At 48.1% G+C, this 22,939-nt stretch overlaps 1 protein-coding gene and 1 pseudogene across 30 annotated transcripts in view; one reads left to right on the top strand and one right to left on the bottom strand.

The window, feature by feature from the left end:
• The window catches only part of EXOC1 (exocyst complex component 1), a 62,867-nt gene extending 52,332 nt beyond the window's left edge, over positions 1 to 10,535 (bottom strand). For 15 of the 30 annotated variants that reach the window (XR_016212192.1, XR_016212191.1, XR_016212190.1 and 12 more), the window contains exons 1-2: positions 10,335 to 10,535; positions 3,764 to 3,897 (exon numbers count right to left, since the gene is read on the bottom strand). Coding sequence is in view for 27 of the 30 variants with exons in the window: in XM_002717165.6 (XP_002717211.1) it covers positions 3,764 to 3,887 (124 nt within the window). In the remaining 3 variants the exon portion in view is untranslated. Of the gene's footprint in view, positions 1 to 3,763; positions 3,898 to 6,819; positions 6,989 to 9,706; positions 10,015 to 10,334 lie in introns of those variants that run through there. The other 15 variants (XM_070048100.2, XM_070048099.2, XM_089302786.1 and 12 more) reach the window with 6 other exon arrangements.
• Positions 10,536 to 12,168: 1,633 nt separating this feature from the next.
• LOC108178054 (U6 snRNA-associated Sm-like protein LSm3 pseudogene) lies at positions 12,169 to 13,874 on the top strand (annotated as a pseudogene).
• The last annotated feature ends 9,065 nt before the right edge of the window (positions 13,875 to 22,939 follow it).

A 22,939-nucleotide genomic window follows, 5' to 3' on the forward strand; every position in this document is an offset into this window, starting at 1 on the left:
AATCCTCCGCCTTGCGGCGCCGGCACACCGGGTTCTAGTCCTGGTCGGGGCGCCGGATTCTGTCGCGGATGCCCCTCTTCCAGGCCAGCTCTCTGCTCTGGCCCGGGAGTGCAGTGGAGGATGGCCCAAGTGCTTGGGCCCTGCACCCCATGGGAGACCAGGAGGAAGCACCTGGCTCCTTCCTTCGGATCAGCGCGGTGCACTGGCTGCAGCGCGCCGGCCGCAGCAGCCATTGGAGAGTGAACCAACGGCAAAGGAAGACCTTTCTCTCTGTCTCTCTCTCTCACTGTCTACTCTGCCTGTCAAAAAAAATAAATAAATAAAAAAATAAAAAAAGAATAAAAACAATACAAGAGAAAACTGAGAAACAGACAATACCCACACACATCAGTCTAAACACACACAGAGAATTGAAGATTTAAAAATGTGAAAGGCAAAATTATAAAATTTTTATTTATTTATTTATTTTGACAGGCAGAGTGGACAGTGAGAGAGAGAGACAGAGAGAAAGGTCTTCCTTTGCCGTTGGTTCACCCCCCAGTGGCCACAACGACCGGCGCGCTGCGGACGGCGCACCGAGCTGACCCGAAGTCAGGAGCCAGGTGCTTCTCCTGGTCTCCCATGGGGTGCAGGGCCCAAGCACTTGGGCCATCCTCCACTGCACTCCCTGGCCACAGCAGAGAGCTGGCCTGGAAGAGGGACAACCGGGACAGAATCCGGCGCCCCGACCAGGACTAGAACCTGGTGTGCCGGCGCTGCAGGTGGAGGATTAGCCTATTGAGCCGCGGTGCCAGCCATAAAATTTTTAGAACATAGGAGAATATTTTTAACTACTTAAAAGATATCTGTAAAAAGCAAAAAGAGAAAACTAGGAACTAGTATCTATTTATTAAAATTACATGTTTCACTAAAAGACATCATATACAAAATGAAAAGACCAAGAAAAACTGCAATGCACATAAACCAATAAAAGATGATTACCTACATGATATAAAGAATTTGTACAGCTCAGTAAAAACACAGTCAACATGACAGAAAAATGAGCAAAAGGTAAATTTCAGACAAGAAAACTAAATGCTTAATAAATTAATGAAAGGACATCCAATATCATTGTTAAAAATACATTTTTATTTTATTTTTAAAGATTTATTTATATATTTGAAAGTCAGAGTTACACAGAGAGAGAAGGAGAGGCAGAGGCAGAGAGAGAGAGGTCTTCCATCCACTGGTTCACTCCCCAATTGGCTGTAACTGCCAGAGCTGTGCTGATCCAAAGCCAGGAGCTTGCTCTGGGTCTCCCACATGTGTGCAGGGGCCCAAGGACTTTGGGCCATCCTCCACTGCTTTCCCAGGCCATAGCAGAGAGCTGGATCGGAAGTGGAGCAGCCAAGAGTTGAACCAGTGCCCATATGGGATGCCAGCACTACAGGTGGTGGCTTTACCCACTTCACCACAGCACCTGCCCCTACAATTTTAAATTACAATGAGATACTATTTCACCCCCTTCAAAGGGGCAATAATTAAGTAATTATCTAATAAAACCAAGTATTGACTGGGATGTAGAGAACCAAAAACACACACAGTTTGTGGGAGTGAAAACTAGAAAAGAGTCTGGCTTAGAGCAGCACTGATCATTCACGGATCTGCGACATGGAGAATTCCACAGCTAAGGCTCCACCCTAGAGAATTCCCGCCTGTAGCTGCTGGAAGATGGAGACAAACATGTTCACAGAAGTTCTGTCTGAACAGCAAAACCTGGGAACAAAGCTCATCGCCAGTGACCTGGGGTCCACTCAGACAGTAGACTCCTACATGGCAGTGACTATGAAAGAATTCCAGCTGAGTGAAAGAAGAAAAATAACACTTAAATACTTGAACATACGGGGCTGGCATTGTGGCACAGTGGAGTAGGCTGCCACCTGTGACACCAGCATCCCATTATGAGCACCGTGTAGTGTCCCAGCTACTCCACTCCCGATCCCAGCTCCCTGCTAATGTCCCTGGGAAAGCAGTGGAAGATGGTCCAAGTCCTTGGGCCCTGCCACCCCCATGGGAGACCAGGATGGAGTTTCAGGCTCCTGGCTTCAGCTGTTGTGGCCATTATGGAATGAACCAGCAGATGAGATCTCTCGCTCTCCATCTCTCTGTAACTCTGCTTTTCAAACAAATTTTAAAAAGAGAAGGAAGAGGGCAGCACTGTGGTGTAACAGGTTAAGCCTCCGCCTGTGATGATGCTGGCATCCCTTATGGGTGCCAGTTCGAGTCCCGGCTGCTTCACTTCCAATCCAGCTGCCTTCTAATATGCCTGGAAAAGCAGCAGAAGATGGCCCAAGTCCTTGGGCCCCTGCACCTACATGGGAGACTGGATGAAGCTCCTGGTTTCAGCTTGGCCCAGGGCTGACTGTTGTGGCCATTTGGGGAGCGAACCAATGAATGGATGCTCTATCTCTCCCTCCCTTTCTCTGTAAGTCTACTTTTCAAATAAAATAAAATAAATCTTTTTAAATTTATTTTTATTTATTTATTTTTTTGACAGGCAGAGTGGACAGTGAGAGAGACAGACAGAGAAAAAGGTCTTCCTTTGCCATTGGTTCACCCCCCAATGGCCACTGCGGCCAGCAGGCTGCAGCCGGCGCACGACGCTGATCCGAAGCCAGGAGCCAGGTGCTTCTCCTGGTCTCCCATGCGGGTGCAAGGCCCAAGCACCACTGCCTTCCTCCACTGCCTTCCCGGGCCACAGCAGAGAGCTGGACTGGAAGAGGAGCAACCAGGACAGAATCCGGCGCCCCAACCGAGACTAGAATCCAGGGTGCCGGTGCCGCAAGGCAGAGGATTAGCCTACTGAGCCGTGGCGCCGGCCTAAAATAAATCTTTTTTTTTTTTTTTTTTTTTTTTTTGACAGGCAGAGTGGACAGTGAGAGAGAGAGAGACAGAGAGAAAGGTCTTCCTTTGCCGTTGGTTCACCCTCCAATGGCCGCCGCGGCCGGCGCGCTGTGGCCGGCGCACTGCGCTGATCCGATGGCAGGAGCCAGGAGCCAGGTGCTTTTCCTGGTCTCCCATGGGGTGCAGGGCACAAGCACTTGGGCCATCCTCCACTGCACTCCCTGGCCACAGCAGAGGGCTGACCTGGAAGAGGGGCAACCGGGACAGAATCCGGCGCCCCGACCGGGACTACAACCCGGTGTGCCAGTGCCGCTAGGCAGAGGATTAGCCTAGTGAGCCGCGGCGCCGGCCCTAAAATAAATCTTAAAAAGATAAAAGACCATGAACAGAATGTCAAAATGTTAAGTGGGAAAGTCACAAATACATGTCCTATGATTCAACTTATAGTTTTAAAAGAATTCCAATCAAAATCTCCCCACAATCTGGAAGCAAAGCTCAAAGACATGCAAAAACTAACTACATTGACAAATATACATGGTAATATGACAAAGAAATGGTAAATCAAAATTCAGATGCCAGTTATTTCCTAATGGGGGAGAGAAAGGAATTGGACTCAGGAGGACACAAAGGAGACTTCACAGGTACAGACACAGCCTTCTTACGCTGAGGGCTGAGTACACAGTGTTCACTACAGTGAGTCTTTACACCTTACATATATGTTACAGAAATTCTTCTGTAGCTACTCAATATTTAACAAGACAATTAAAAATTAATTCATCAGCTCAACCATCGTTCCAATTATAGAGACAGGGAGAATATTTCATACAGGAAGAAATGTCCCTGAGGAATAAAAGAATGACAGACAAGTATCAACACCCACCTGTAGCACACAAAAAGCAGTTCTTTTTCTTTTTCCCTGCTTTGCAGACATTCACAATGCTCAGCAGACGTTCATCATTTGGTGTAAAGATGTCTCTTTGTAATGCATGCTTGATTGCTGTCATTTTCTCTTAGCTGAAAAAATTCAGAGCATATTTAGCCTATTCTAAAAAATCATCCCTTCTCATACTGTACCATTTATGATTAAAAATGATCTTATGTTTTGGTTCATTATCATAGAAAAAATTACTTAACACATCAATACACCTTCATGATAACAATATAAAGCCATAAGTTTAAAAATGAAATTAGACAACTAGTGTTATAAAACTCTAAAATGTTTGATCACCAAGCATCTTCTCTCAGAAGTAATCAACAAATATTTTCTCTGTTTGTCTCACACACACAGATTTAAAGAAAACAACCCATGCTCAATCTTTAACTATAGTTTGTTATGTAAAGAACTCTTATAACTGAGCCGGCGCCGTGGCTCAATAGGCTAATCCTCCACCTTGCGGCGCCGGCACACCGGGTTCTAGTCCCGGTTGGGGCGCCGGATTCTGTCCCGGTTGCCCCTCTTCCAGGCCAGCTCTCTGCTATGGCCAGGGAGTGCAGTGGAGGATGGCCCAGGTGCTTGGGCCCTGCACCCCATGGGAGACCAGGAAAAGCACCTGGCTCCTGGCTCCTGCCAGGATCAGCGCGGTGCGCCGGCTGCAGCGGCGGCCATTGGAGGGTGAACCAACGGCAAAGGAAGACCTTTCTCTCTCTGTCTCTCTCACTATCCACTCTGCCTGTCAAAAAAAAAAAAAAAAAAAAAAAAAAAAAAAAAAAAAAAAAAGAACTCTTATAACTCAGCAATAAAAAGACAACCCAATTAAAAACTGAATAAAATAGACATTCCTCCAAAGCAGACATACAAATGGCCAGTAAGCATATGAAAAGATGTTCAAGGTCATCAGACACTAGGGAAATGTGAGTCAAAAATACCTACAGGGCAGGTGTTTGGGACAGTGTTTAAACCACTGGTCAGGACACTGGAGTACCTGGGTTTAAGGCCTGGCTCTGACTTTGACTCTGGCTTCCTGCCTGTGCAGACCTTGTGAGGCAGTGGTGATGGCTCAAGGAATTCGGTTCCTGCCATACACCTGGGAAACCTGGATGGTGTTCCTGGCTTCACCCCCCTGCATCCTCCTACCCCCAAGTCATTGCAGGGATTTGGAGAGTGAACCAGATGGGTGTATCCTTTCTGCCTGTCTCTCAAGATAAAGAAAGAGCGAGCACCTAGGGGCTGGCACGGTGGCATAGTGGGTAAAGCCACCGCCTGTAGTGCTGGCATCCCACGTGGGCGTCGGTTCAAGTCCCGGCTGCTCCACTTCTGATCCAGCTCTCTGCTATGGCCTGGGAAAGCAGTAGAGTATGGCCCAAGCCCTTGGGCCCCTGCACCTGTGTGGGAGACCCAGAGGAAGCTCTTGGCTCCTAGCTTTGGACTGGCGCAGTTCCAGCCATTGCGGCCAATTGGGAAATGAACTAGCAGATGGAAGACCTCTCTCTCTCTGCCTCTCCTTATCTCTCTGTGCAACTCTGACTTTCAAATAAATAAATAAATCTTAAAAAAAATAATAATAGTGACTTGATCAGCCCTTGTCCTGACTGTTGATGTACAATTTAATACTTTATCCCTTATAGTATTTTTTTGTTCTAGTTAATACTATTGGTTGAACTCTGTAATTAATACACAATTATTCTTAGGTGTTTAAATTTAACTGAAAAGTGATCCCTGTTAAATATAAGAGTGGGAATAGAGGGAGGAGATGTACAATTTGGGACATGCTCAATCGGACTTGCCCCAAATAGTGGAGTTAGAAATGTGCCAGGGGATTCTAATACAATCCCATCAAGGTTGCATGTACCAATGCCATCTCACTAGTCCAAGTGATCAATTTCAGTTCACAATTGATTACACCAATAGGTCTAAGAGTCAAAGGGATCACATAAACAATACTAGTGTCTGCTAATACTAACTGATAGAATAAAAAAGGGAGAGAACGACCCAACATGGGAAGCGGGATACGCAGCAGACTCATAGAATGGCAGATGTCCTAAACAGCACTCTGGCCTCAGAATCAGCCCTTAAGGCATTCGGATCTGGCTGAAGAGCCCATGAGAGTATTTTAGGCATGGAAAGCCAAGACACTCAGGAAAAAAAACAAAAAACAAACAAACAAAAAAACACAACAACAACAAACCTAAATGAAAGATCCCACAAGTGAGATCCCAGTAGAAAGAACAGGGTCATCAAAGAAGGAGGTACCTTTCTCTGAAGGGAGGAGAGAACTTCCACTTTGACTAAGACCCTGCCTGAATAAGATCGAAGTCGGCGAACTCAAAAGGCTTCCATAGCCTTGGGAACTCATGACTAGAGCCTCGGGAGATTACTGACGCCATAAACAAGAGTGTCAAATTGTTAAGTCAACAACAGGAGTCACTGTGTACTTACTCCTCATGTGGGATCTCTGTCCTTAATGTGTTGTCCAATGTGAATTAATGCTATAACTAGCACTGAAACAGTATTTTATACTTTATGTTCTGTGTGGGTGCAAACTGATGAAATCTTTACTTAATATACACTAAATCGATCCTCTGTATATAAAGATAATTGAAAATGAATCTTGATGTGAATGGAATGGGAGAGGGAGTGGGAGATGGGAGGGGTGCGAGTGGGAGGGAAGTTATGGGGGAGAAGCCATTATAATACATAAACTGTACTTTGGAAATTTATATTTACTAAATAAAAGTTAAAAAAATAATAATAAAGAGCATCTACCTACCTACCACCACACACCTAGCAGGATGATCTCAATCAAAAGGACAGACAATAGCTAGTGTTGGTGGAGATGTGGAAAAATGGAACTACATCGATCAGTACTCAAGTCCCTCAAATAAAATGACACAGACTTTATTTGCATATAATCTATACACTTTAAATTGTCTCTAGGGAAAATATATATATATACACACACACATACACATACATACATATATGACTTACTTATTTACCTGAAAAGCAGAGTAACAGAGAGAGAGCTTTTCCATCTACTGTTTCACTCCCCAAACAGCCACAACAGCCAGGTCTGGGTCAGGCAGAAGTCAGGAGGAGGAACTCTGGATTCCTGTCTGGGTGGTAATGCCCAAGCACGGCTGCCTTCCCAGGTGTGTAACCAAGAAGCTGGATTGGAAGTGAAGCAGCCAGGACTTGAATCAGCACTCCAATATGGAATTCCACTGTGGCAAGTGATGGCCAAACCCTCTGTGCTGCAACACTGGCCCCTACTAGATTATTTATAATACCCAACACAATGTAAATGCTATGTAAATAGCTGTTATACTCTGTTGTTCAGGGGATAATGTTAAAAAAAAAAATAAAAGTCTGTAAACCTTCAGTACAGATGCGCTATTTTTTTCCAAATATTTTTAATCTGTGGATGGTTAGATCAGCAGATGTGGAATCTATGGATTCCAAGAGCCAATTGCATCTGCAATAATCAACACATGGAAACAATTCAAATGTCCATCAGCCAATAAACAGGTGAGTGAAATATGTTGTATTCATACCATGGATGATTTGGCTGTAAAAAGGAATGAAGTGCTGATATATGCTGACATTCATGGATCTTGAAAACATTATGGTAAGTGAAAGAAGCCAAACACAAAAGACTACATAATGCATGACTCCAACCATAGGCAATGTCCAGACTGGGAAAACTGATAGCAAGAGCAGTGACTGTGGGGGCCAGAGGAGAAGGCAGAATGCAGGACTGTCTGTTAATGGGTATGGTGTTGCTTTCCGGGTGATAAGATGTCCTTGAATTAGACAGCAGTGATCGTTCAAAGAGTACAATCTTGTGAATACACTAAAGGACACAGAATTATATATTTGAAAAGGCTGAATTTTATGATATGCAAATTATCTCAATAAAGCTGTAACAAAAGTAGGCTGCCACTTATTTCCCTTTTCTCACATAAATCGGTGTCTTTTTCAAATGTCAATTTAAACTATTTTTTAAAAACGTCTCAATTTCATTTTTCAAGCATAAGGGACATGTTTGTATGGCTATATATCAGTATTTTCCAATGCAAATGTGAGCTTGCCTCGGACATTAATTTCTGCTAGTAACACCATTTTTTATGGGAAAATGAAGAAACTGTGAGTTTTATATATACGATTTATAACGCCTTTTTATAACACGACCCCAGAATGCCATCTTTGCATTTCTGTTCCTCTTTCAGCTCATCTCAGCCTCAGGTCTCCTCACTCTCCCACCCTCCCTCCCATTATTCTTGTCTATCTGGCCCCCAAGCCAGGCTACAGGCAATGTTCATCTCCCAGTACCCACACTATCCTCTTTCTTATTTTACCCTCTTGGTAGACTGGCTATCCTATTTTATCAAGAAACCTTGAAAAACCTACATGTTTTTCCTCTACTTCTCTTGAGCTATAAGATTCTATGTTTCAAAGCCATATACCCACGTGCATTGCATTCGTTTCTAACAGATCCAGCTAAAACTGGACTTTGAAGGCAGCTCAGCAATTCTTTAATACATTTATTGCATCACTACTGTTTACAAATCCTTATTATCGTCTTTCAGCCTGCAACCGTATTGTCAGCCTCCTCCCTCTCTGCATAGGACTTCACTGCCTACTCTGCAGAAAAGAGAAGCCACGAGGTACAATTCTCCCCAATTCTTCCTCTTCCATCTCTCTAACCATTCACCCATCCCACTCAAAACGCAGCATCCATGCTGCCGATCCCTTCGTACATTCCAAGGCCTAGACACTGTTAAAGGGGCTACTCCACTCTCCGCCCCGGTCTACTTTTCTATCTCTGGGCTTCCGTTCACGCAATTTCCTTTTCCTGGAATTCCCTCTCCCCAGAGATTGCAACTCACTCCTTAGGATCCTGCTAGAGTGTCACCTCTTCCGGGAAGCAGTGTTTCCCGAAGCATACTTCCCTTTCTAGGTCTCCAACATCCCCCCACCCTGCACACAGCGCGCTTCGGATCGTCTTTTCTGACTGCTGGTATCAGCCTCTCCCATCAGAAACAGTTTCTGGTTGGCAAGGACCGTTTCTCATTCACCTTTGTATTCCTAGAACTTTTGGCAAAAGGCACCCAGCAGGCATTTAATAACTAACACGAGAGCACCAAATAACCAGCAGCTTTAGCTTCCTCAAGACCCCCCCGCCTTCGTTCAGCAAATGTCGTGTTCAGAACGTCCTGAGTCCTTCCTCCATGGTCAACAAGAAACCTGCTGCCACATTCTGGGGCTTCCCCCCATCTACAGGTACATTCCTTCCTTTATGTCCCCGCCATGCACACAGGAACCCAGGCCCACACCCACTTCTACCTGTTCAACAGCACAGCATCTGGGTATCTCTTTGCAAGCACCCACAACCCTGAATAACAACCATATAACTGGGGGGGGGGGTAGATCTCATCACACCACACCCTTGTTCAGCATTTTCCTAATACAAAGCATCCACTTGGAAGCACTCTGTTCATTTTGGGCTCTAAACCTCTGCTTCGGCACTTCCCCATGCGGGAAACATCATCTCCTCCCTACCCAAACCCTAACACCACCACACGGTTTACATGACGCTCATTCAATGGTGATTTGAATCCGGACTCATCTCGCCGTGCACCTGCTGCACGGACTAAACCACTGAGCATTGGCGGGGATCAGCAGCTCCTGGCTCTCCAACCCTCTTAGAGAGAGACACGCTCAACTAGATGTGAGTACTAAGCAGGTACTTAACACCTCTCGAGGGAACCTGAAGAGGAAAAACCGGTCCAAAGAACCACTCACAGCGGCCAAAGTCACCCTCCCGGCAACAGCTAGGGCTGAGCACCGGGCACATGAGGCGGCTGGACATCACTCGGCACTTACTGATGCCTACCCAGGGCCAGGCTGTTCTGGGCCCCAGCGGCGGCTCCCGTCACGCAGGTGCGCGCTCAGGGGGCCAGTCCTTGGAGCGCTTTTCTGTAAGCCACTCAACAACAGGTCCGCCCTGTCCCGGCCCGGGGACCCGCGGCTGCTACGCTCCAGAGGCAGCCCGCCACTGCCTAACTGCGTGTCGCTCTTGTTTTTTAAACCCGCTGGGACCCTCTCGGCGCGCTGGCCGACAGCCGGTGACCCTAAAGGCGCGTGTGGGTTGGGACGTTTCGGGCACGGAGCACGGTCATCCACAGGAGACCGTGCACGGAAACAGGGGAATGCATTTAACAGACTCGGGGTGGGGGGAGTGGACTTGGCCAGCGGAAGGGCGGTGTCACGCCCTCCTCCGCGGGGCGACGCCGTGGACAGCGCGAGCACCGCCGGTCTGCACAAACCTGGCCGCGAGGGGCGGGGCCGCAGCGGGACGAGCGAGCGCCGCCCTCCCCGCTCCGCAGCCTGCGGGACCCGGGGAGCGGGGCCTGACCGCCGAGTGGGCGGCGGCTGCCCGTCCGCTCTCGGGTCCGGCGCCGCCGCCGCCGCCGCCGCCGGGCCTGCTGGGCAGCCGCGGCCAGAGGCTTACCGCAAGGCCGGACCGAGCCCAGCTGTGCCGCGGCGGGTCCTCCCAGACGGAAGCGGGGTGCGGCCGCTGCGACCACCGCTCCCAGGCTGTGCCCCTCAATTAACCGGTGAACGGGAAGCGGCCGCTCCTCACCGCTTCCCATATCCGGGCACGTGACCCGTTCTGCGCCGGAAGTGGATGTCTAGAGGCGGAAAGAGAAGTGGCGGGATCCAAGGAGCGACCGGGGAACGCCGGCCGGGGGCGGGGCCTCGCCGGAGGGGCGGGGCGGGGCGGGGCTTCTGCCCCACGGGGACTGACATCTGCTGCCCTGCGTTTAACAACCCTACACGAGCTGTTTATTCTGATATTCACAACAATTCGCTTAAAAAGCAACCCGACTGGTTTCTTTATATGTAAAACTGTTGACTGTAGACCCTTGCTGCTTACATCTTGGAGATTTAAATGAGTTAAATCATAAACTCGGGGTTGGGATCCAGACACAGTACTTCGCACTTGATCTTTGCCAAAAGGCAATAATACTTTGAATATCTTCCTAGATGTGTCTAATACGCCACTGACGTTAAGAACCATCATGCTTGTGACCTCGATACTCCAAGTGTGGTCCACGGAGCAGCTACCAGGGCATCGTTCGGGGGCTCATTTCAGATCTACTCGAGCAGAATCTGCAGTTGGGATGATGCTTACGACATATAAGACTGAGGGTCAGGGATGATGCTAGTGTTGCTGGCTGGGAATCAGGAAATTGAATTATTCCATTTTTTGATTCATTTATTCTTTTGAAAGAGTTATGGGGACAGAGAGACAGAGACAGAGAGTGAGGTCTTCCAACCGTTGATCAGTCTCCAAATGGCTGCAATGTCCAGCTTGGCCGATCCAAAGCCAGGAGCCAGGAGCTTCATTTGGGTCTCCCTTGGGGGTTCAGGGGCCCAAGGACTTGGGCCATCTTCCACTGCTTTCCCAGGCCATTAGCAGGGAGCTGGATGGGAAGTGGAGCAGCTGGGACTTGAAGCTGCATGCCGGCACCGTAGACGGCAGCTTTACCAGCTACACCACAGCACCGGCCCCTAGTCCATATTCTTGACTCCAGGTGCAGAGGTGGTTTAGACATGAATCCTGTTCTGAAAGAGTTCACAATGTGGCAGGACCAGACAAAGAGGAATGTGAACAAGGGAGTCACTCCCTGTGCTGGGGCTGGAGTCGCCGAGGAAGCCAGGACAGAGATGGGCTAAATGTATTTCAGTATTTGTTTACAATGTACCTGAATGCTTTTCTCTTTGATCAGATTGATTCCCTCTTAAGAGTAGGATCGAGGCCGATCTAAGAAGTCCTTCCTGCTTGGTACAGAACACCATTGTGAACATTCCATAGGATAATTACATGTGATTTTTGGTCCTGTTCATTATCTTCTGTTTACCTGTGTCCCCAAAGTTAGCAAATAACTGAATTTCATAGGTCTAGACTCCCTCCCCAAGTTCCAGACTTATTTCCACTGTCTCGCCACCGTATTTCCACATGGATGTCTCAAAGGCACCTCACACTGACTCACATATGCCCCTGAATTTAATTCTCCTCTCTCTCTCGCCCTCATGGATCCCCCCCTACACACACACACACACAAAGTGAGGCTAATCTGCAGTAGTTTATTTGGGAATTTGACCCCAGAGAATTAAAGTAAGGAAGAAGGAGAGGAAATGAAACAAGAGAAGTGGGAGAGGAAACCCAAGCAAGTGGCATGGCGTTGGATATGGCCCTTTGCAAATGTTTTCTCAATCTCTCAAGGGCCTTCTAAGAAGTGTTATGAAATGATTCTCAGAACTGTCCACTGAGAGCAAGCATGGAGGAAGCACTTATGTGTTGGCTCCTGTTCCCTTTTGATCATGTGCTCCTCGACGTTAAGTACTCCACAATTCCAACTTGTGTGGTTGTGAATGCCTCACTGACTGCTACATCAGAGGCCTTCCAGGGCAGGGAACGAGAGGGAAGGTACAGTCATGTTGCACCTGCCCAAAGCCCATCAAGCCTGGCTCGGGACACGTCGCCGCAGCAGTGCTTGGAAATCGGGGCTGAAGGGATCTGAGATGGTGACACAAGGACACAGAAGGTGTCCATGTCAGTGCACTCCTTGCATCACGGGGATCTGCTCATGCCCTCCAATCCTCCTTCAAGGTGATGGCCAGCCATGGTCTCAGCAAGGAATTGATAGAGAGTCAGTGGAATAAGCTTCAGTTCCTTCCACTTCCTGATGCCAAGCCCATACTTGCATCCAGTCATCCCCTCCCTCCTCCACTCCCTGCCATAACCTCACTTCATGCTTAGCTAGCCCACAAGCTGATCTAGGCTATTTCTTCAGCGAGATAAACCCGACTTCCAGCCTTTACTTCCCTTGCTCTGGCTGGGGCCGTGATTGCTGTAGCTCATCTTATCTATGGGTCTAGAATTGCCAAGATAAGTTCCAGTGAATTTCTTGGAGTCCACGTATTTTCCTCCTTATTGCTATTAATATAGCTAAAATACCAGTTCATTTTGCTAGTCATCTTTGATTACTCCCACCAGTACAGTCACTCTTTTATTACTGGCTGGTCCACAGCCATGAGAAGGCCAAAGTCACCAAGGGACAGTGAGTTGCAAGTTCAGTGATTTCATATTTATGTTTCCTGTTGGAAACACTCTCCACCCAAACCCTGGGAAACCAGCTGTCGCAAGTGGAGGGTCAGGAAGATGAACCAGTCCTGCTGCCATCCCTGTTTCCAAAACCATGTGTTTAGCTGTTGATTGGTTGGTTCTTTGCATTTACTGTGGCCTATAGGGTCGCACCCCAATCTCAAGAAGGCATATTAGCTGAGCCTGTAACAGGCCATGCCACCATTTTATAAGGCTAGCTACACGTCAGTGATGGGGCATAGAGAAATATCCATGGATTACACGGTCATGCATGTACAGAGGATCTTCAAAAAGTTCACGGAAAGGATATATTATGAAGAAAAATTCTATGCATGGATTCCAAAAATTCTTTCACCAAAATAAACTCATACTAACTTGTCATGAAATGCTTGAAGAGGATCTGAGTTGAGACATTAAGGCTAGGATATCAGCTTAAAAAGAGTCCCGTTCAGAGCCACATGAGTTCTGCTAAAACTGAAACCACAAGAAGCATCTAGTTTGTGATGAAGCTTGGGTGGAAGAATAGTGAAAGCATTGACACTTTATGAAAAGTTCGTGAGAGGCGGGGTTTGAAGCATAGTGGACAGCGTGGACCGGCAACAACCTACCATAGAGGAGCCACTAGATCTCTTCAGGCTGAGCCTGGCTGAACGAACTTATGTGAAGATGAGAAGTGACCGAGCGCTTCGAGGCAGAGTATATGCTATGATCAGCATTTACATATGCTGTTGGGAGATGTGGCAGAAACAGTGACTACCACAGAAATGGAGGAGGGGACATAGGAAGAGACGTATGAACCAGTAGAATGGAACATCTCAATGCTGTCTGTCCAGGGGAGGCGGTGTTGTGCTGGTTACCCCTCCGCTGAGAGTTGGTTGAAACAAAGAATTGGCCCTGTGTAGACAGTAGGAGACTTTGTACAATTACCTCTGCAAAGGGGCAGGACGTTCGGAGGAGACATTTTTGTACAGTGTGATATTAAGAAATGACCTGAGAGTCTTCCACTCCTGAAAGGAGTTGATTCGCAGCCTCTTAAGCTAAGTGGCAGCTTTATTTCACCCCAGCCCTCCCAGTCGCTGTGGTCACTGAGATGTAGAACTCTTTCTGGAGTTGGTTTGCTCCATTGTGTTCGTGTAGACAATGTCTGATTCTTTTTCCTTTAAATTAAATTTGATATTTCCTTTTTGGCTTTTTAAAAAAGTATGCAAATAAATTAAGAATGAAAAGTTCATGAGAACAATTCCCTAAAGAAATCAGCAGCTTAGGCTGGCGCCGCGGCTCACTAGGCTAATCCTCTGCCTTGTGGTGCGGGCACACGGGGTTCTAGTCCCGGTCGGGACACCGGATTCTGTCCCGGTTGCCCCTCTTCCAGGCCAGCTCTCTGCTGTGGCCCTGGAGGGCAGTGGAGGATGGCCCAAGTACTTGGGCCCTGCACCCCATGGGAGACCAGGAGAAGCACCTGGCTCCTGGCTTCAGATCAGTGGGGTGTGCCAGCCGTAGCGGCCATTGGAGGGTGAACCAACGGTAAAAGGAAGACCTTTCTCTCTGTCTCTCTCTCTCACTGTCCACTCTGCCTGTCAAAAAAAAAAAAAAAATCAGCAGCTTAGAGCTGGATAACTCATTTAAGAGGGGCAAGATGATGTTGAAAATGAGGGCTGCACAGATCATCCACATCAGTTTGTGGGGAAAAGTTTAATTTTGTTCTGGCCTGCATTTCTCAGCTTTTTGTTACTGAGTGAAAGACCCGAGACAAGCTACTTATGAAGGAAAGAGGTTTCTTTCGGCTAATAGTTTTTGAGGTTTAAGTGCAAGATTGGGCAGCTTAGTGTCTGGTGGGGGTGGTGGAGTGTGTGCAGTGGAACTGGTGTGGGGGAGGTAGACAGGAAACTATTTAGGAAGAAAAGAGCAGGGAAAATTTCCCACAGTTTCTGTCTCTGCAGCCCTGCCCTGTAACTCCGCCCCCTTCCATGTCAAGCCAGTTCACCCATTTTCCCATGATGCACCTGCATCTCATCTGGGACTGGAAGGAGTAGCTATTCTGGGCACATGGAAGTTAAACTCCATGATGAGATGCCATGAAACCGCCAGGATACCTCACACACTCTGCCCAAACTCCACCCGATTTGAATATTTAATTAGGGGACCAACTGAACCCCACAAGGGAACTGCTGCACATGACAGCGGCCTTTTTGGTCTTCTTGGCTTTTGGCCCTTCTCTTGTCTTCTCCTGCACTCTCTGCTCTGGCCCTCTCACAGCAGGTGTCCCTCCTGCTGGGGTGCCACACTTTCTTTAAATAAATGCTGCTCTCATTTTTGTACTGTATTTTTGCCTCTGCTTTAAATTCTTATCTCATGTGAGAGAAAGGACTTGGAATAAAAACCAGAAAATATATTCCCACAACAGAAGGACCACATGGTACGCTAGGAAGCAAAGATAACGGCTGGGCCCAAATCGGGCTTTTTTCTTTTTAAGATTTATTTAGTTATTTAAAAGGCAAAAGTGCCAGGGTGGAGGGAGGGAGGGAGAGAGAGAGTTCCCATTCTCTGAATCATTCCTTAAATGGCTACAGCAGCTGGGGCTAGGCCAGGCTGAAGCCAACAGCAGAGAACTCCTATGAGTCTCCCACATGGGCGGCAGGGGCCCGACCACTTTGGCCAGCTTCTGCTGCCTTCCCAGGTCCACTTGCAGGGAGCTGGATTGGAAATGGAGCAGCGGGGACTTGAGCCAGCTGGATGCTGGCATTGCAGGCAGTAGCTTAACCCACGGTACCACAACACCAGCCCTCCACCTCAAGCTTTTACAACCCACCCTCTCTCCAGAGCTACCTTCTGAAGGCATGCTGGAATGACCTCTCACTGGGCACCATCTAATGGTTCTACCTCCTCCCAACAGCGCCACTCTGAGGACCAAGCTTTTAACACATGAGCTTTTGGGGACACCCAAACTAACAGGCAAGCGATAGCAGTGTCCTAGTTGGAGAAAACTGATGATTAACAACAGAAGCAATAGGCAACCACACAGCCATTTCAACTGATTGAGTTGACACAACCCTGAGTGAAAAATTAAAGCAGAACAAACTGTCCACTTGCTTGGGAGCCGAAACTTTTTTTTTTTTTTTTGACAGGCAGAGTGGACAGTGAGACAGAGAGAAAGGTCTTCCTTTGCCGTTGGTTCACCCTCCAATGGCCGCCGCAGCCAGCGCACCACGCTGATCCGATGGCAGGAGCCAGGTGCTTCTCCTGGTCTCCCATGGGGTGCAGGGCCCAAGCACTTGGGCCATCCTCCACTGCACTCCCTGGCCACAGCAGAGAGCTGGCCTGGAAGAGGGGCAACCAGGACAGAATCTGGCGCCCTGACTGGGACTAGAACCCGGTGTGCCGGCGCCGCTAGGCGGAGGATTAGCCTAATGAGCCGCAGCGCCGGCCATGGAGCCGAAACTGTTGCACCCACATCAGCTGCAGACAAGAAGGAGGCTTTGGATGAGATTTTAAACCGGCGAGATCAAGCTCCTGAAGCATTTCTTTGAGGACTTTGACAGGAGATGAAAGGAGCCTTAACCAGTATAATCCTAAAGACAAAGCACAACCAAAGCAAGGGTGGAAGTGGTTCAGTCAGAAGCAAAAGTGGGCCAGCCAAGAGCAGAGGTCATCGTGAGCAGTATTTTGGGGTGCTCAAGGCTTCCTGCGAGTTCACTTTCTGAAGGGCCAAAGGACAATGCCACCTGCTCGGATCAGCATGGTGCACCGGCCGCGGCGGCCATTGGAGGGTGAACCAACGGCAAAGGAAGACCTTCCTCTCTGTCTCTCTCTCTCACTGTCCACTCTGCCTGTCAAAAAAATAAATAAATAAATAAATAAAAAATAAAAATAAAAAAAAGAAAGGCAGACAAAACTTTTGCAAAAAACACGCAGAAAAGCTTCACCAGAGAGTCCTTCCGTGCCATGATGGCGTTCCTGGCCTTTCGTCCCATTAACCCCGGGCAGTTCCATGAGAGTTTCCCTGGAAAATCTTACACAGCCTCCTTACAGTCCTGATTTGGTTTCTTCCGACTCCATTTTGTTTCCCAGTCTTACAACTTCTTTCAAGAAAAGCATTTTTGGCTGGCGCCGCAGCTCACTAGGCTAATCCTCTGCCTTGCGGTGCGGGCACACGGGGTTCTAGTCCCGGTCGGGACACCGGATTCTGTCCCGGTTGCCCCTCTTCCAGGCCAGCCCTCTGCTGTGGCCAGGGAGTACAGTGGAGGATGGCCCAAGTGCTTGGGCCCTGCACCCCATGGGAGACCAGGATAAGCACCTGGCTCCTGCCTTCGGATCAGCGTGGTGCACTGGCTGCGGCGGCCATTGGAGGATGAACCAACGGCAAAGGAAGACCTTTCTCTCTCTCTCTCTCTCTCTCACTGTCCACTCTGCCTGTCAAAAAAAGGGGGGGGGCATTTTTCTTCAGGTAACCATGTAAAAATAAAGATTGTATTGACATGAGTAAAGTTTCAAGGCCCTCCGCTCTTCAGGGATGGATTACATGGGTGGCGTCATCACTTACAAAGCTTATGTTGAGGAATAAAGCGTGTAATTTTACTTTTATCTTTGAATTCTATTTTTTCCATGAATGTTTGAAGTTTCATCATATTACCACTTTTCTTTTTTGACTGTAAAATGGATTCCTTGGAAGAGGTAATGCTGAACAAGAATGCTATGGTTCCGAGGATTGTTAGTGTTGACAGAGACTATAGGCAAAAAGGCAAAGCCAGGAGTCTATAATTATTTTTACTTCAGGTCATTTTCCCTTCTATCTAAAGTGAATAATACATGGGTCTAGCGCTGTGGCATAGTGGGTAAGGCCGCCACCTACAGTGCCAATATCCCATATGGGTGCCAGTTCGAGTCCCAGCAGCTCCACTTCCAATCCAGCTCTCTTCTATGGCCTGGGAAAGCAGTAGAAGATGGCCCAGGTCCTTGGGCCCCTGCACCCACGTGGGAGACCCACAGGAAGCTCATGGCTCCTGGCTTCAGATCGGTGCAGCTCCGGCCATTGCAGCCAATTGGGATGTGAACCAGCAGATGGAAGACCTATCTCTCTCTCTCTCTCCTCTCTGTGTAACTCTTTCAAATAAATAAAATAAATCTTTAAAAAAAAAAGTGAATAATACAGCATGCTTCTCCAAGCTCTACCAAATAGAATGGTTCCTACACAGCCCATTGTTCTTCAGAGCCATTCCTGAGTCGGGTTACAGTGCACCAAGAGTCCAGTTTACCTACCCACTATCAAAAAGTGTCAGCTCATCAGTGAGTAGGCTCGAAGACTGTATTCTTTCTTTTTTTTTTTTTTATTTGAAAGTCAGAGTTACACAGAGAGAGGAGAGGCAGAGTGAGAGAGAGAGGTCTTCCATCTGATGGTTCACTCTCCAATTGGCTGCAACGGCCAGAGCTGTGCCAATCTGAAGCCAGGAGCCAGGAGCTTCTTCTGGGTCTCCCATGTGGGTGCAGGGGCCCAAGCACCTGGGCCATCCTCTGCTGCTTTCCCAGGCCATGGCAGAGAGCTAGATAGGAAGTGGAGCATCTGGGTCTCGAACCTGTGCCCATATGGGATGCCGGCGCTTCAGACTGGGGTATTAACCCGCTGCACCACAGCGTCGGCCCCCGAAGGCTTTATTCTGTTAGATGGTCATAAGGAACTCCCAAGATGCCATGAGAGCAAGATGAGGAAGAGACATCAGTGCTACAAAAGCAATACCACTAGAATCTGAGCTGCCCGTTCTTGTGGCTTACTTGTGTCTTCTGGACTTGCTCAGGTGTGACCCTATACCATCTCCATGGATTGTTTCTGCACCTGCACACTTATGCCTGTGTGGGACTGTTGACACCCAGCTCTAGTTTACTCGGTGGAAAAGAAGGCGTGGCCTTGCAGAACACCAGGGAACTGTGCTGAAACTCTTACTAGAGCTCCCTAGGGCTTTCCCACAGTGCTCCTATCCATCACAGATCCTCTGACGCCATCAGGTCTGCGGGAACAAATGGCCTGAGCATTAGGGCAACTCACGTCCTGGCCCTTCCGTGAAGTACTTCCAAGTACTAGGTGCTTTAGTTTTGTGAGAAGCACATTCCAGCATCCCTCCTTCTGGGAAACAGAATCCAGTGGTGGTTCTTTTTTTTTTTTTTTTTTTTTATTTTTTATTTTTTATTTTTTTGACAGGCAGAGTGGACAGTGAGAGAGAGACAGAGAGAGAAAGGTCTTCCTTTGCCGTTGGTTCACCCTCCAATGGCCGCCGCTGCAGCCGGCGCACCGCGCTGATCCGATGGCAGGAGCCAGGAGCCAGGTGCTTTTCCTGGTCTCCCATGGGGTGCAGGGCCCAAGCACCTGGGCCATCCTCCACTGTACTCCCTGGCCATAGCAGAGAGCTGGCCTGGAAGAGGGGCAACTGGGACAGAATCCGGCGCCCCAACCGGGACTAGAACCCGGTGTGCCGGCGCCGCAAGGTGGAGGATTAGCCTATTGAGCCACGGCGCCGGCTCAGTGGTGGTTCTTTAATCTCACGTGGCAAATTCATTCTGCCATTCCTGCTTCCTCGAGCTTTCTGGTCCCTTTCTTAAAAGTCCTTCAAGATTCTCCTAGCCTCATATAGCAATTTGCTTCATCAAGTCTAATCTTCAAGGAGTCACCACGGCTGTGCATCAGGACTTCCTCCAGGTGTCCTTGCCAAAACATTCAACCAGAATCACAGGTGGATACATCCACGTCATAAAATCCCCCCTGTCCAGCCCTGGAATCTGATTTTTCTGGTCTAACACTATAAATAGTCACTCTCCAGCCACATTCCCCCAAGTCCTTTTTCATACATGGTAGCCCACTTTGCACTTCCTTTTGAGTCAGTCTAGTGTAGTAACTCTCACATGGGAGATGGTTTTCACCCCTCGGGGACACTTGGCAATGTCTGGAGATATGTTTGTTGTCATTACAGAGAGGAGTCTGATAGCATCCAGTGTGTGGATGCTGGCGATGCTGCCCAACAATCTACAACATGCAGGGCAGACCCCACCCACCCACCCAAAGAGTTCCCCAGCCCACAATGCCACTGGAGCGAAGGATGAGAAACCTGGGTCTGGTTCTCCCTCAATTGCGATTCCCTGCATGGGTTGTGCCAGGATCTGACCCTGGTTATGGGCTTGAGGCAATGGGGGCGGTGGTTTCAGGGATGGATAACTGAAGAAAAGATGGTCGTATGAGGAGGCATTCACCCCAGGTTTATTCTTTGTATCACTTCCAGTCAAGGGGAGGCTGCACAGAGCATGAGAAGTGATCTGAGAATGTGAGATTATAAGGCCCACCGAATGCCCCCACTTTAGATCTCAAAGCTCCACGGTTTTCCTCCTGGAGCCCTGGCTTTGACGTGGGTGCTGCTCAAGGCTGCACACTGGGATGCTTTGCAGTCCTGCCATCCTTATGCTGAGCTCCTGGGGCTCATTCCCAGCAGTCCCTCGGCGACTACACTGTCCTAGGGGCTCTCTGGCTTTCACTGTTGTGCCCTGATTTGAGACTTGGCTGACTGACGTTATCCACACCAGTTAACAGAAACCAGTCCATTTTAATTCCTTCTACAGTACGTAGCCACCTTATAATCCACTGCTTCACCATCTGCCTGGACTTCGTTCCAATCCACCACGGTTGAGAGTCTTGGTGATTGTGACACTCCAGCATGCCAGGGGCTGTCACCACTTACAAGTTACCACCCACCGTCTACTGCCAGCAGAGAGCCTTATTGTCTCATGGTCGGTATTGAAGGGTCAGGTTCCAAAATCCCATACTGAAAATCTGCTTTCTAAACCACTTCTGGTGCCTGGGAGCCTGGGCTAGGGTGTGTGCCAGTAGCTTACTTGATAATATAAATTCAGGAAATAGGACTGGGCTTCAGAGGAAATAAAATAGAGAAGGAGTAGCCAGTTCAAGGATTACTGAATTGTCCCCAGCTGTGAGTACCTGGCTGATTGATGCGGTAGCAATGTAGGCAGGCACGTAGGATCAGATTGATAAGGCTTGTGAGCTGGAAGACCACGCCTTCACCACACCCTCTGTGTGATGGCATCCCCTTACCTGACCACACCTGTGTGCCCATTCACCAATCAGGCTAATCAACCACGCCCCTTCGGAAGTGGATTAGAGCCTGAAACACAGTGGGCCACACCCTTTTTGCCTTTTTTCCCTTTGTCCTCTTCCTCACTGCCCTGGATCCCTTGCTGCCCGATGCCGTTGGGCCACCTGCTCCATGCTTTCTGTCCTGCATGCTCCTCCTCATGGCTGGCTCCTGGTGCTCGGTATGAATCCAGATTTCCCTCTCTCTCTTAGACAGGGCCCTCACTCCCCTATGCATTTCTCTCACTGAATAAAAAGCTTACAAACTTATCACATTGCCTGGTTTATTTGTGCCAGTATTCAGAATTCTCTGAATATATTCAGAGAATATGAATATAGAAGAGCCCACATGGCCTATTAATATTCGGGTTATTAATACGCAAATCGGTAGCAGTAGTACCTGCAGAGAATCCTTATGAAACATGTCTCAGAACTTTGCGCTAGAGTAAGTAAAGCAGAAAGAATTTATCTGTCGGCTTCTGTCTGTCGTTGGTTTCATTTCCGACTTCTGGTTGCACATGTGCATGTAGGCTGGTATCTGCAGGTGTTGCCTGCTGTAGCATGAGATGCAATAGTCCATGCTATGGACAAGGAGTGGGAGAGTCAACATGCTATAGCACAGCCCTTGAGAGAGGACACGTGCATAAAATTGGGCACTGCAGTAACACCTAGAAAAAGAGGTGAGGCGGGCACGATCTAACTTGGCACTTGAGGGTTGTTGAAACACTGCTTATCTCTCACTGCCATCTCTGAATTTGTGATGTCTCCATGTTTGCAGATGCTCAGGCCTTTACATGATTCCTCTTTTTTCCTCTCACGTGTTTTATCTCGTCACTCAATAACTCTTGCTGGTTCTGGCTTCACAGCGCGTGCCGCATCTGACCACATCTCATTGTCTCCACTGCTGCTCCTCCCTCACTATTGCCATACCGCATCTCTCTGAGTTGCTGTGTATACCTCGTGTGCTCTTTGCTTCTCCGCCCTTATCCCTGTACCATCTACTGTTAACACAGTTACTAGAAGTGCTTCCTTTTAAAGCATGAGTCACATCACGCCGTCTTTTGTGTGGAAGCCTCCAGAAGCTTCAGAGTAAAAGTCAAAGTCCTCACAATGGCCTTCCACAACTTCCCCCTTTCCCCGTCATTGGGATTTCATCTTCTGCCATCCTCCCTTGAGCAGTCTGCGCCGGTTCCTTGGATCTCATTATTGGTTTTTGAAGAGTCTCAGCCAGCTGCCTCAGGACCCTTGCACTTCTTTACTCCCTTTTTCTGGAGTGATTTCCCATCAAATAAGTGCATGCATCCCTTCCACGTATTTGCCCAGATGTGACCATCCCTGCCATCCATCTCCAGAACTGTTCTCATCTCACAGATCTGAAGCTCTGCTCCAATTAAATATTAACTCTCCATTGTCTTTTCTCTCCACCATTGGCAATCACCATTCTGCGTAGTGATATTTCCTTTGAATAGAATTTTTTGGGATGGAGAACTAGACAATTAAAATATTGCATAAGATAAACAGGTACTTGTCTCTTTAAGTGCCCCTCTAATGTCTGGGAAATAATTATGTTAACTCATAATTGCCTGGCCCAGACTTCCCCCAAAAGGGAGAAGTGGCTACCCTCGCATCATTTATTAGCTGCTCTTCGGAGTTGCGGAAACAAATGGCCAAAGTCCATTAGCTCTTGACTTTCCTTACCCAGGCACCAAAAGGTCTCAAGCTTCTCCCACAACCACACTTCAAGTGCAACATTACATAAATGAAAAAAAAAAAGTAGTGGATGAATGTGCAGAATCAGAGACTTCTTTGCCACTTGTTT

This window comes from Oryctolagus cuniculus, chromosome 8 (assembly GCF_051225735.1).
Source record: "Oryctolagus cuniculus isolate XC-2025 breed Fujian yellow rabbit chromosome 8, ASM5122573v1, whole genome shotgun sequence".
NCBI lineage: Eukaryota > Metazoa > Chordata > Mammalia > Lagomorpha > Leporidae > Oryctolagus > Oryctolagus cuniculus.